The sequence below is a fragment of the Chiloscyllium punctatum genome, chromosome 7, assembly GCF_047496795.1.
Source record: "Chiloscyllium punctatum isolate Juve2018m chromosome 7, sChiPun1.3, whole genome shotgun sequence".
Lineage (NCBI taxonomy): Eukaryota > Metazoa > Chordata > Chondrichthyes > Orectolobiformes > Hemiscylliidae > Chiloscyllium > Chiloscyllium punctatum.
The window spans coordinates 80,889,652-80,902,772 of record NC_092745.1 but is presented as its reverse complement, the minus strand read 5'-3'; the positions used below and the strand labels follow the sequence as shown (position 1 = coordinate 80,902,772).

Sequence of the window (13,121 nt, the reverse complement as noted above, 5' to 3'; positions counted from 1 at the left end):
CCAGACAGTGGTAAAATTCACACACCTTCACTCATCTGAAGGAATAATGGCAATCAAGTGAAACTTTAAATCTCTGACCTCCAAGGTGATGGCAACTTGTGTGATTTTCAAAAAAGACAAGGTGTGACTGTAATCAAGTAAAGAATTGTGTACTGTCCCAAAGGTATTTTAGTCCAGTCCTTGGACTGTAGCATCAGCTCTGACAGTAACTTAAATATTTGCTTTTAGAGAAGGGGACAGCTTTTAATCTTAGTACATTGAGGGCTGATCTCTGTTCATTCCCCTTTGTAGAGGTCAGAAAATCAACCTCACTGTCATTGGCACGTATTTTACCTTAATCTGACAAAATACCACAGATATACCTGGTTAACTCTATTTTATAACAAAATAAAACAAAGAATTTAGGATGCTGGAGATCTGAAACAAACAAATACAGAAATTGCTGGAGAATCTCAGCAGTTCTTCCAGAATTGCGGAGAGGAAACAGAGTAATTGTTTCTAGTCCAGTGACCATTCTTCAGAAATTCTAAGTTCTAAAGAAAGGTTACTGGACTCGAAATACTCTGTTTTCTCTCCACAGATGCCACCATACCTGCTGACATTTTCTCCAGTAAATTCAATTTAATCTCTATATCATGTTGTGAAGAAATTTCTGATGCTGTAGGACAAGCAACTATCACCACAGAATCATGACCTGAAGCGTGTGGACAAAATAGATACAGTACTACCTACTTTTATGGATCCCACTCAAGTCGACACCCCACATTTGTTGATGTCACAATAATGTCCTGAACTATTTTTAACTTTACAGTTTGCGCTCCACCATCAAGATGCTGACATAGACAGGCGACCTGCTCGGTCCACAACCATCTTTGTTCCTATCCCAAAGTCTTCTATTTGAAACCCACATATATTAATACCTTTGACATTCAATGTTTCAAATAACTGATTTTTGAAAACAAGCTGCTATTTTCTTTATTTTCCCCCAAATTCATGCACCTGTATTAGCATATTTGTCTAAACAAAATTAAGAAACACTTGTTTAGATACAACTGTGACAATATAAAGTTAACCGGGCAGTACATTAATCTTGGATGACTTTAATCTTCATATTGATTGATGATCTTGTAAATTGACAGAGGAAGCCATGAGGAAAAATTCATGGAGTGTATTCAGGACAGTTTTCTCAAACAATATGTTATGGATCCAACAGGGATTGGGCTATTTCAGATCCAGTGATGTGTAATTAGGCAAGTTTAATAAATGATTTCTGAATAAAAGATCCCCAAGGAAACAGTGACCACAACAGGGCAGAATTTGGCATTCAGTTTGAGTGGGAGGAACTTGGATGAGAAACATTTGTGCTGAGCTTAAGAAAAGGTAATTACAAAGGAATGAGAACAGAATCTGCTGGTGTCGACTGGGAAAGCAGATTAACTGCAAAGACATTTAAGGAACAACAGCAGACATTGAAGAAAATAGTTCATGATTTACAGCAAGTATCTATTCCAATGCAGAGAAAAACTCTAGGAAGGGAACAAGCCAACTGTGGTTAATCAGGAAAGTAAAGGATCAATTTTAAAGAAAAATATACAGTGTGGCAGTGATAAGTGGTAAATCAGATAATTGGGAAAGTTTTAAAAACCAACAAAATATTACCAAAACAATTATAACAAGGAAGAAGATTAACTTTGAGGGTAAACTTCAAGTAATATCAATACAGACCGCAAGAGTTTCTTCAAATATGCAAAAGGAAAGGGAATAACCAAAGTAAACGTAAGCCCCTTAGAGAATGAAGTTGGGGAAATAATAAGGGAAACCAGGAAATGGCAGAGGAATTGAATCAGTAGTTTGCATCAGTTTTCACAGAGAAAGACAGTAATAGCATTCCAAAATGGCTAAATGATCAAGTGGCAAAAGGACGAGAGCAAATAGATACAATAATTATCACCAGAGAAAAAGGACTAGGGAAACTAATGGGGTTAAAGACCAATTCATTCCCAGGACTGATGGGATACATCATAGAATACTAAAAGAAGCAGTTAACATTATAGTAGATACATTGGTAGTAATCTTCCAGAAATCTTTAGTTGCTGGAAAAATCCCACAGGATTGGAAAACTGCCAATGTAATACTTTATTTGAAAAGGGAAGGAGATAAAACAGGTAATGATAGGCCAGATAGCTTCACGCCTGTTATTGGGAATACTATAGTGTCTATTACAAAGGAGGTAATAGTATAGCATTTAAAAACACATAATAAAATCAAGTATAGTCAGCATGACACAAAAACAAAATTTGCGAGAGAAACTCAGCAGGCCTGGAAGTTTCTGTTGAGGGAAAGCAGAGTAAATGTTTTAAGTCCAGTGACCTTTCTTCAGAACTGCTGGGAAAAGGTAATATTTATGCTGATGACAGGCAATGAGGAAGGAGTGACCATTAGATGCAAATGGATACCAGAGAGAGAAAGAAAGTTAGGTAGACAAAGGGATGGTTGATAGTAAGTCAGGGAAGGAGAAAAACTGACATTGGGGACAATAAGTGAGTAAAAATGGATTTACTATGCTGACAGGGCATGACACGGCCTTGCGTGTTGGTAAGCGATATGAAGGAGGTATTTAGTCTCTAAAGTTATTGGACTTGATATTGAGTCCTGAAGGCTGCAGGGTCCCAAGTGGGAGATGAGATGCTGTTCTTCCAGCTTGCTAAATACCTCCTTCATATCATTTACCAACACCCCAGGCCCTGTCATGCCCTTGCAGCAAAGCAAATCTATTTTCACCTACTCATTATCCCCATTGTCAGTTTTTCTCCTTCCCTGACTTACTATGGTTGCTTTGCGGAACACCTACATTATGTATTAGCCAAAATTGGAAACAGACAAAATCTATCAAGTTAAATCATCAAAATGCCAAGTTAAACCACTCATAATTGCTTAGCATGAACATTAGTTGCCTACAAAGATGGAAGATTTGGAGCTTTCCCAAAAAGACTTCAATATATTCTTTGAAACATGTAATCTATCCAAATGGTGACATGGCTGTTTCAGCAGAGAAAGTGTCAGAGTCTTGTTGGGAAATACTTGGGAGTCTTTGTGCCTTTTCTTTTAAACTTGGCACCTCTCCAAAAGAGAGTGAGAGTCACAGCATTTCCATAACTCCCCAATCACTTTCCCCGCTTATTGCTGTGAGGTCACATAAATGCCATCTTGGGGCCTTCTCACACATCATGAAGTTTGCATGACTCGAATTTCATGGGGATTCCTCTGTCATTCCATTTTGAGATCTTAACAGTAATAATCTGTAGGTCCACTGAATAACATTCAAACAATAAAAATAATTCACTAACATTTTAAGTAGGTATTGATAGGAAAACTTGGATCATTACTGGATAAATACAGAAGAACATCTGATGTTTATTCAAAAATGTTATAGTAACTTGAAGTAATGCAGAAGGGATAAAGGAAGTAATTTTAATTTTAGTCATTGTGGTAAAAGGATGATTTCACAGTTGCTACCTAAAGTTGACTGGGCAAATCAAATAATGAATGATTGATATGACATCATCCATGTTACACAATTACCAGAAATTAAAATTAATTTCTTATGCATAAAACAAAGTATCTTATTGCTGTTCCTCTCCTTGCAATGGTGATGTTAGCAAATAAGATGTGGAAATTGGTCCTCACAGTTAAATAAATAATTGTTGATTGCATAACAATACAAAGAAAACTTGTTTAATATTCTTACCTGTAGTTGTAAGTATTGTTTTAGCATAATCAGGGTGGTTGATACTTAAGAAAACTGTAAATGGACCAAACCACAATGGGTGGGCAAATGGAAATTGCTTTGTCCATATCACGGTCTTGTCTAAATCTGTCCCATCCTGAGGAAACTAAAATGAGATTTAACAAAATAGAAATGAAAATTCAACAGATTGAAATACTTCATCCCACGCAACTCTTCTTCACATGCTAAGCAGATATTAGATATGAGGTTCAAAACAGACAAAGTTTGCATATGCATGTTTTGTTGACCACTTCAAGAAGTTAATTGGTCTGAAATCTGCAGCAAAAAATGAAAGTCAGATTTTCTGTATTCCTTTCAAACTGACAGCAACTTTTGGAATTCACACCTACCATTGTTAGGTGTGGCAATCCAGAAGTTACTACTGCTGATTCTATGCATCAGGTGCTCTCTTGCAGTCTCCAAGGTCTGTAGACAATTATAAATCACTGAACTTGATGAGAAATGGGCCTTTAGAACATAGAACATAGAACATAGAACAGTTCAGCACAGAACAGGCCCTTCAGCCCACGATGTTGTGCCGACCACTGATCCTCATGTATGCACCCTCAAATTTCTGTGACCATATGCATGTCCAGGAGTCTCTTAAATGTCCCCAATGACCTTGCTTCCACAACTGCTGCTGGCAATGCATTCTATGCTCTCACAACTCTCTGTGTAAAGAACCCGCCTCTGACATCCCCTCTATACCTTCCTCCAACCAGCTTAAAACTATGACCCCTCGTGTTAGTCATTTCTGCCCTGGGAAATAGTCTCTGGCTATCGACGCTATGTATGCCTCTCATTATCTTGTATACCTCAATTAGGTCCCCTCTCCTCCTCCTTTTCTCTAATGAAAAAAGTCCGAGCCTCAGTCAACCTCTCTTCATAAGATAAGCCCTCCAGTCCAGGCAGCATCCTGGTAAACCTCCTCTGAACCCTTTCCAAAGCATCCACATCTTTCCGATAATAGGGCGACCAGAACTGGATGCAGTATTCCAAGTGCGATCGAGCCAAAGTTTTATAGAGCTGCAACAAGATCTCACGACTCTTAAACTCAATCTCCCTGTTAATGAAAGCCAAAACACTTTCTTAACAACCCTGTCCACTTGGGTGGCCATTTTAAGGGATCTATGTATCGGCACACCAAGATCCCTCTGTTCCTCCACACTGCCAAGAATCCTATCCTTAATCCTGTACTCAGCTTTCAAATTCAACCTTCCAAAATGCATCACTTCACATTTATCCAGGTTGAACTCCATTTGCCATCTCTCAGCCCATCTCTGCATCCTGTCAATGTCCCGCTGCAGCCTACAACAGCCCTCTATACTGTCAATGACACCTCCAACCTTTGTGTCGTCTGCAAACTTGCTGACCCATCCTTCAATACCCTCGTCCAAGTCATTAATAAAAATTACAAACAGTAGAGGCCCAAGGACAGAGCCCTGTGGAACACCACTCACCACAGACTTCCAGGCAGAATATTTTCCTTCTACTACCACTCGCTGTCTTCTGTTGGCCAGCCAATTCTGTATCCAGACAGTTAAGTTCCCCTGTATCCCATTCCTCCTGACCTTCTGAATAAGCCTACCGTGGGGAACCTTATCAAATCCCTTGCTGAAATCCATATACACCACATCCACAGCTTGACCCTCATCAACTTTTCTAGTCATATCCTCAAAGAACTCGATAAAGTTTGTGAGGCATGCCCTGCCCCTCACAAAACTGTGTTGACTGCATTTAATCAAGCCATGCTCTTCCAGATGGTCATAAATCCTATCCCTCAGAATCCTTTCTAACACCTTGCAGACGACAGACGTGAGACTTACTGGTCTGTAATTGCCGGGGATTTCCCTATTTCCTTTCTTGAAGAGAGGAATTACATTTGCCTCTCTCCAGTCCTCAGGTACGACTCCAGTGGAGAGCGAGGATGCAAAGACTTTCGCAAGTGGCGAAGCAATTGCATTTCTCATTTCCCAAAGCAGCCGAGGACAAATCAGATCTGGGCCTGGCGACTTGTCAATCTTAATGTTTGACAAAATTTTCAGCACATCAGCTTCCTCTATCTCTATCCATTCCAGCATGCACACCTGCTCTTCAAAGGTTTCATTCACTACAAAGTTCATTTCTTTCGTAAAGACAGAAGCAAAAAACTCATTTAGGGCTTCCCCTACCTCCTCAGACTCCACACACAAATTCCCTATGCTATCCCTGATCGGCCCTATTCTTTCTTTGACCATTCTCTTATTCCTCACGTAAGTGTAAAATGCCTTTGTGTTCTCCCTAATCCATTCTGCCAAGCCTTTCTTGAGCCCCCTCTTGGCTCTCCTCAGACCATTTTTGAGCTCCTTCCTCGCCTGCCTGTAATCCTCTAGAGCTGAGTTTGACCCTAGCTTCCTCCACCTATGTAAGCTACCTTCTTCCTTTTGACGAGAAGCTCCACTGCTCTCGTCATCCAAGGTTCCTTTATCTTACCACTTTTGCCTGTCTCAGAGGGACATATTTATTCATCGCTTGCAACAACTGTTCCTTAAACAGTCTCCACATATCTATAGTGCCTTTACCATGGAACAATTACTCCCAATCCATGCTTCCTAACTCATATCTAATCGCATCATAGTTTCCTCTTCCCCAATTAAATATCCTCCCATTTTGCCTAATCCTCTCCTTCTCCATAGCTATGTAGAATGTGAGGCAGTTGTGGTCACTATCACCAAAATGCTCTCCCAGCACAAGATCTGATACCTGCCCCGGCTCGTTTCCGAGCACCAAGTCTAGAATGGCCTCTCCCCTCGTTGGCCTGTCAATGTACTGAGTTAGGAAACCCTCCTGAACACACCTTACAAAAAACAGCTCCATTCAGATCTTCTGCTTGAAGGAGGTTCCAATCAATATTGGGAAAGTTAAAGTCACCCATTACAACAACCCTACAACATCCACACTTTTTCAAAATCTGCCGACCTATGCTTTCTTCCATCTCCCTGCTGCTATTGGGGGGCCTGTAGTAAATCCCTAACGAGGTGACTGCTCCCTTGCTGTTCCTAATTTCCACCCATACTGATTCGGTTGGCAGATCTTCCTCGACAATGGAAGCTTCTGTAGCTGTGATACCCTCTCTGATTAGTAGTGCTACACCCCCCTCCTCTTTTTCCCCCCTCCCTATTCTTTTTAAATGCTCTAAATCCTGGAACATCCAGCAACCACTCCTGCCCCTGAGAAACTCATGTCTCTGCTATGGCCACAACATCATAGCACCAGGTACTGATCGATGCTCTAAGTTCATCACTTTTATTCCTGATACTCCTTGCATTAAAGCAAAAACACTTTAACTGATCCCTTGGTTCCTTCCTAGGAAAATCCTTCCCACTAGCTGGTCTACCTCTTGCTATTGCCTCATCTGCATCAACTCTCACCTCTGGTATACAGCTCAGGTTCCCACCCCCCTGCCATCCTAGTTTAAACCCTCTCGAACTACTCGAGCAAACCTTCCACCCAGGACATTGGTCCCCTTTCAGTTCAGATGCAACCCGTCCTTCTTGTACAGGTCCCACCTTCCCCAGAAGGCATCCCAATTATCTACATATCTGAAGCCCTCCCTCCTACATCAGCTGAGCAGCCACATATTAAGCTGCGCCCACTCCCTGTTCCTCACCTCGCTATCTCATGGCACTGGTCGTAAACTAGAGAACACTACTCTGTTCGTCCTGCTTTGCAGTTCCATCCTAACTCCCTGAAAGCACTTTTTATATCCTTGATCCTTTTCCTGGCTATATCATTAGTGCCAATATGTAACATGATTTCTGGCTGTTCGCCCTCCCCTTTTAGAACCTTTTACACCCGATTGGAGACGTCCCGGACCCTGGCACCAGGGAGGCAACATGCCTTCCGGGAATCCCGATCCTGACCACAAAATCTCCTGTCAATTCCCCTAACTATCAAGTCCCCTACCACGAGTACCTTTCTATTCTGCCCCCTTCCCTTCTTTGCCACAGTGTCAGGCTCAGTGCCAGAGAACTGACTGCTATGGCTTTCCTCTGGTAGGTCATTCCCCCCCCAGCAGTATCCAAAACGGTATACTTATTGCTGAGGGGAATGTCTACAGGGGATCTCTGCACTGTCTGTCTGTCCCCTTTCCTCCCCCTAACTGTAAACCATCTTACCTTGTTCTGAGCCTTAGGAGTGAGCAACTCCCGGTAACTCCTCTTGATTACCCCCTCAGCCTCTCGAATGATCCGTAGTTCATCCAGCTCCAGCTCCAATTCCCTAACACGGTTTTCAAGGAGCTGGAGTTGGGTGCACTTCCCGCAGATGTAGCCAGCGGAGACGTGTGCCATGTCTTCCACCTGCCACATTCTGCAGGAGGAGCAAGCAACTGCCCTAGCATCCATACCCGACTTACCTGAACACCCACTCAGTACTAAAGTAGAAAGCTTAGTTCAAGTTGCTATAAAATTAATAACAAACTTATATTCAATAGAGGAAGTTTAGAATGTACCTTACCTTATTAACCAGGTTAGAGGAGGAAGGCGGGTGGGAGACACTACAGTTGTAGAGTCTCGGGTTTAAACAATGTATCACTCTAAAAACCAAACTCAAAATTTTACACGTTGTTGAATGAAATGTTATTGAGTTCTTAACAGCAATCCTAGTTCATAACTATTTCTCATCAACCTTACTGGCCCTGAAAACCTAATTTTACATCTGTGGATTGTCAGGTCTGTGCAATTTAATTTTTAACAAATCACATGATTTACTGTTACATAATTAAAAGTTTGAGCATATACCTACCCTCCTGCCTCAATTCAAATTGTTTATTTTGTTCTGCAAAAGGCAGTGAAAATTGAAGGATAACAACCCTATTTTACTTTCTGGTATGCAGTCTTTGAGGAAATTTCAATGCAGTTGGCTGAATACCTTGCTTGAAGACACTACTATCGCTGAGACCTCCTTGACTGGAAACCTAGTTTAAACTGGCATTGGGAAAGGTGAAATCCACTGTACATTAATGCTAAATATTTTTGGGCAGTTTTCTTCATGGTCAACAATTCTTTCACTGCTGTGTCAGTTGTGAGGTCATGTGACCATGAAATCTGGCTCATTGGTTCCTTCATCAACTAGCTGCTGATAAAGAAGAAGAGCTGCTATTTTAAATTATAGTGGCAAAAACTAAATCTCTGTAAATTTTGGGTTGTTCTTAATTACATACCTACAGTTATATAAAAGGCATAGAAAGAAAAGGGAAAAAAATTAGCATCAGAACAAGATTTTGAAACATAAAGGTTATTGAAGAAGGAGCATAATCATAGAAACTTCTATTGTGGAAACAGGCCATTTGGAACATCAACTCCATACTGGCCCTCTAAAAAACACCTGACCCAAACCTCTACCCTACCCCTGTAACCTGCACTTCCCATGGCTAATCCACCTAGTCTGCATATCCCTGGACACTGTGGACAATTTAGCATGGGCAACCTACCAAACCTGTACATCTTTGGACTGTGGGAAGAAGCCCACAAAGACTCCGGGCAAATGTACAAACTTCACACAGGTAGTCACCTGAAGCCAGAATCCAACCCAGATCTGTGACGCTGTGAAGCAGCAGTGTGAACTACAAAGCCACTGTGCCACCCATAAGCATCCCTGATGAGTGGTTTATGCCTGAAACATCGATTCTCCTGCTCCTCTGATGCTGCCTGTTCTGTTATGCTTTTCCAGCACCACACCTTTCGACCTATAAGCATACTGACTGTCCTTCTTCTGTCACATTCTTCCCTATCATCACAGAAAACAGCAGCAAAAAATAGTGAAATACTTGGGGAAACACCACTTTCCAAACCTTTAAACTTGTTAAGGCTGGAGAGTGTTGTACTGTGCTCCTTAGCTGAAGTTAAATCACTTGCTGACTTTAACCATATCAACACCTTTCATTACTTTAAAGCCAATTTCAATGATCCCTTCTTTAGTGCAATTAAGTTTAAAGTAATTAGTACTCTGAAAGTGCTTTCTTTACACCGAGATAATTTCTGTTAAGCTGAAAATAAATGGAATAAAACAAATAGGCTGGATTGTGTGGTCAGCAGCAAAGTACAGTAGCGCCTCGACATACGAACAACCCCGTTCACGAACAAATCGGTTTACGAACAGGATTGTACGTAAAATTTTGCTTCAACATACGTACGAAATTCAAGGTATGAATGCAAAAAGCCCGGGTGCAACCACGTGGTTTCATTGTTTTGCTTTGCTACGCGCGCTTTGAACGCAAAAACTGTCAGGCCCCGCGTGATCTCATTCAGTTCGTCTTTGGCGCGTGTGCTGTGAACATCATTCGTCGCTATGTCCAAGCATTCTTACGCTATCCGAACAATGGGAAAAATTGATTCAGTTCACGAACTTTTCGGTTCGCGAACCGGGTCCTGGAACTGATTAAGTTCTTAAGTCTACTGTAACAGAATTCACCAATATCTCGAAAGAAATCAACCCAATCAATATCTGTCAAGTGTTTTTTTTTCCTCCCTTACCAGTGGCCATTTAATTCTTGCAATAAGTCAAGAGGATGTCCTGGCATGCAAGAGCAGTGATGTCAGAAAGCAGGTAATCAGCCAATCACATTTAATTTTTCTCACTGTGTTGTCATCCCTATAGAGACTGATCGCCTCAAAATATTTTTTTCCCAACAACCAATGAAAATAGTCAAAAGAGAAGATTTTATCACAAATAAAAACAGAAGTTGCTGGAGGTTTGGCAGCATCTGTGAAAAGAAATCAGAATTAATGCTTCGGGTCCAGAATTAATGCTGAATTAATGCTTCCTTCCTCAGAATTGAAATGAAACATAAACTCTGATTTCTCTTTCTGATTTACAGCATCTGTAGTTTTTTCTGTTTTTAGGGGGAGATTTTCTGTTTTAAGGCTTTCATTGTAACTAATAAGCTAATATCAAGGTAGTTTAAAATTATCTAATAGGGCACTACTACACTGAACTAAGGAGAAGATATTTCTGCATTAACTAACAAACACAATCAAGATACATCTTACAACTACTTTCACTGTGTGCTGCACTTTTCGAAGATAAATAGAGTTATGAGATACAGACCCAAAATTAGGCAGCTTCCCACCAGGCTTACCGGTCCCTACCAGGTTACACCTTCCTGTTTCTTTCAAAACTCATCCCACTCAGTCTGAGCATTTGTGAACTGCTCTTCACGGGCAAAATCCATCTTGGCAACTCCTTGTTCCTTAAATCTCCAAAGTTCCCATGTGTTCTGTCCTAATCTTTTTGAACAGAGACCCATGCGTATGCAGCATCCTGCTGGTCTGCTAACACATGCACAGTCTATCCCCCTTCTTCACAGCAGCTGCATTGTCTCTCACTTTCGCTCTCTCTTGGTCTCTCTTTGTCTCCAAAGGTTTCAGCAGGTTGACTGCTTGCTCATTGGAGATTATAAAAACAAGTGGTGATATTTTTGAAATATATAAGATTCTGAGGGGGCTTGACAGAGTAGATCTATTTTGTTCTTTTATGTTGGAAAAAGGTGCAGAAATGCAATACATGGAAAGATATATATGGAGTTGTTGGTGATGTCACCAATGATAAGGTACAGTTCAGAGTGACGCTGTGAATGGTCACTTGCACGATGCATTGAAGGAAGTTGACACCATGATGGTGAAAAGGCTACCTTTAGAATACAGTATCTAACAAACTGGAATGCCAGGAATGAGTTAGGATCAAGAGCATGGGATGAACTTCAGGAATGGGGAGAAAAACCACCAGCCAGTGTACCGCTCCTCCTTTAGATTTGGCCAGCTCTGTAAAGAGATGCCTGCACTGAAGAAGGCAGATTGGAAAATAGCTCATGTTGTCACATTTCCTCACCACATAAATTCCCTTCAGTAACGTTACTTGGCTGAGATATGTAAGAATGAGTGGAATCCTATACCAGCGTTACATACCCAAGGGAAGAAGTGATGTTTTGGGCTTCTATAGTAAGTCCACAATCAAGCTGCCTATCCTCTTAAACCAACCTGCCACCACTCTTTAAGGACTATAGTCCAAACTGAATTTGACTCCAGAAGCTATCCAGCAAATCATTGATAACATGTTAACACTCAGTAAAACACAACTAAATACAAACAAGTGTCACACTGGACTCAAAACATTTACTTTTTCTCTCTCACAGATGCCACCAGACCTGCTGAATTTCTCCAGCAACTTTTCTGTTTACTTTGCACTCCAAACATGGGAATTAATTTAAGTTAAAACAGGACGTAATCCCTGCTTTATGCTCATACAGTTGGTTAATGATATTTTGCGTTCTCCTCAGATTGCAGACCTAGGTCAACTACTCTTGAGTTATGCAGTCAGTTTGGCATTTTGCTTTTAAAAAACACGGATTTATTTCTCTGAACGTTTAGGATGGGTCAATGGTTTAGTGTTTAAAAGTAACAGCAATGCAAGGAACTGCACAAACACACACACATTTGTATATCCAGGGTTGCTTAGTCACTCAAGTGTCATGTAAGCGAATGGATACTGACCTCTGATACGTGACCAAACAACCAGTGGGTCGGGGGTCCCGGGAACAGTTTCAATGCTGTCATCATCTCCCACCTTCTACGGAAGAGTTTCACTGTTTTGATCAAGAAAGACACTAAACAAAACACAGCGATCAAATGGAACAGCCGACAGACTTCCACGGGGAAGCACAGCGACTTCATCGCTTCCACAATGGCCATTTGGTACAGGCAGAAGAGAGAATCTAGCACTGGGATTTAACAGCTACAGATCTGATCGTCTGTATGTCATTAAACTGTATTTGACTTGGTAGCCGCGCCCTTACGTCAACAAATCCGACAGTCCGCAGTAGGTTGCTCTCTCTTAAAGGTGGATTTCCTGATTTTCAACTAAACTCAGCCATCCACCTCCCATCTGATTGTTATTTTAGTGTCGCTGCGCAAGATCAAGACGTAAAAATCAAATATAGCCAACAGGGTGAAGCGGGAATGGAAAGTGAATACTTCCACCAGAGCACAGAACTAGTCCCCAGTCTAAAGTCCTTGAGCTCACAATTCTGGGCTGAATTCCAGGTCAGAATCCCAGAGCTGGACGTGGTGGGACAGAGGAGATTTTCGATGAACGGGCCAATTAAGGAATACATTCTGTCCTTACTGCCCCTCCCCCCATCCGCTCTTTTCATTAATATTTAAGCAGTTAGCCAGCCGCTGGGGGCGCATTGCAATAAAGATAACTGCCAATTGATTTATTGTTGTTATTTGTTCCTAAATCTGTATAGTGAAAAGCTTCGTTTTGCTAGCAGTACAGGCAGATCATAACATACAAA

At 41.3% G+C, this 13,121-nt stretch overlaps 1 protein-coding gene across 1 annotated transcript in view; it reads right to left on the bottom strand.

Annotated features, from left to right (window-relative positions):
- The window catches only part of cyp4t8 (cytochrome P450, family 4, subfamily T, polypeptide 8), a 62,538-nt gene extending 49,575 nt beyond the window's left edge, over positions 1 to 12,963 (bottom strand). The window contains exons 1-2 of the mRNA XM_072574175.1: positions 12,319 to 12,963; positions 3,749 to 3,893 (exon numbers count right to left, since the gene is read on the bottom strand). Coding sequence (XP_072430276.1) covers positions 3,749 to 3,893; positions 12,319 to 12,516 — 343 coding nt within the window. The 5' untranslated portion in view covers positions 12,517 to 12,963. The remainder of the gene's footprint in view (positions 1 to 3,748; positions 3,894 to 12,318) is intronic.
- Between the last annotated feature and the right edge of the window lie 158 nt (positions 12,964 to 13,121).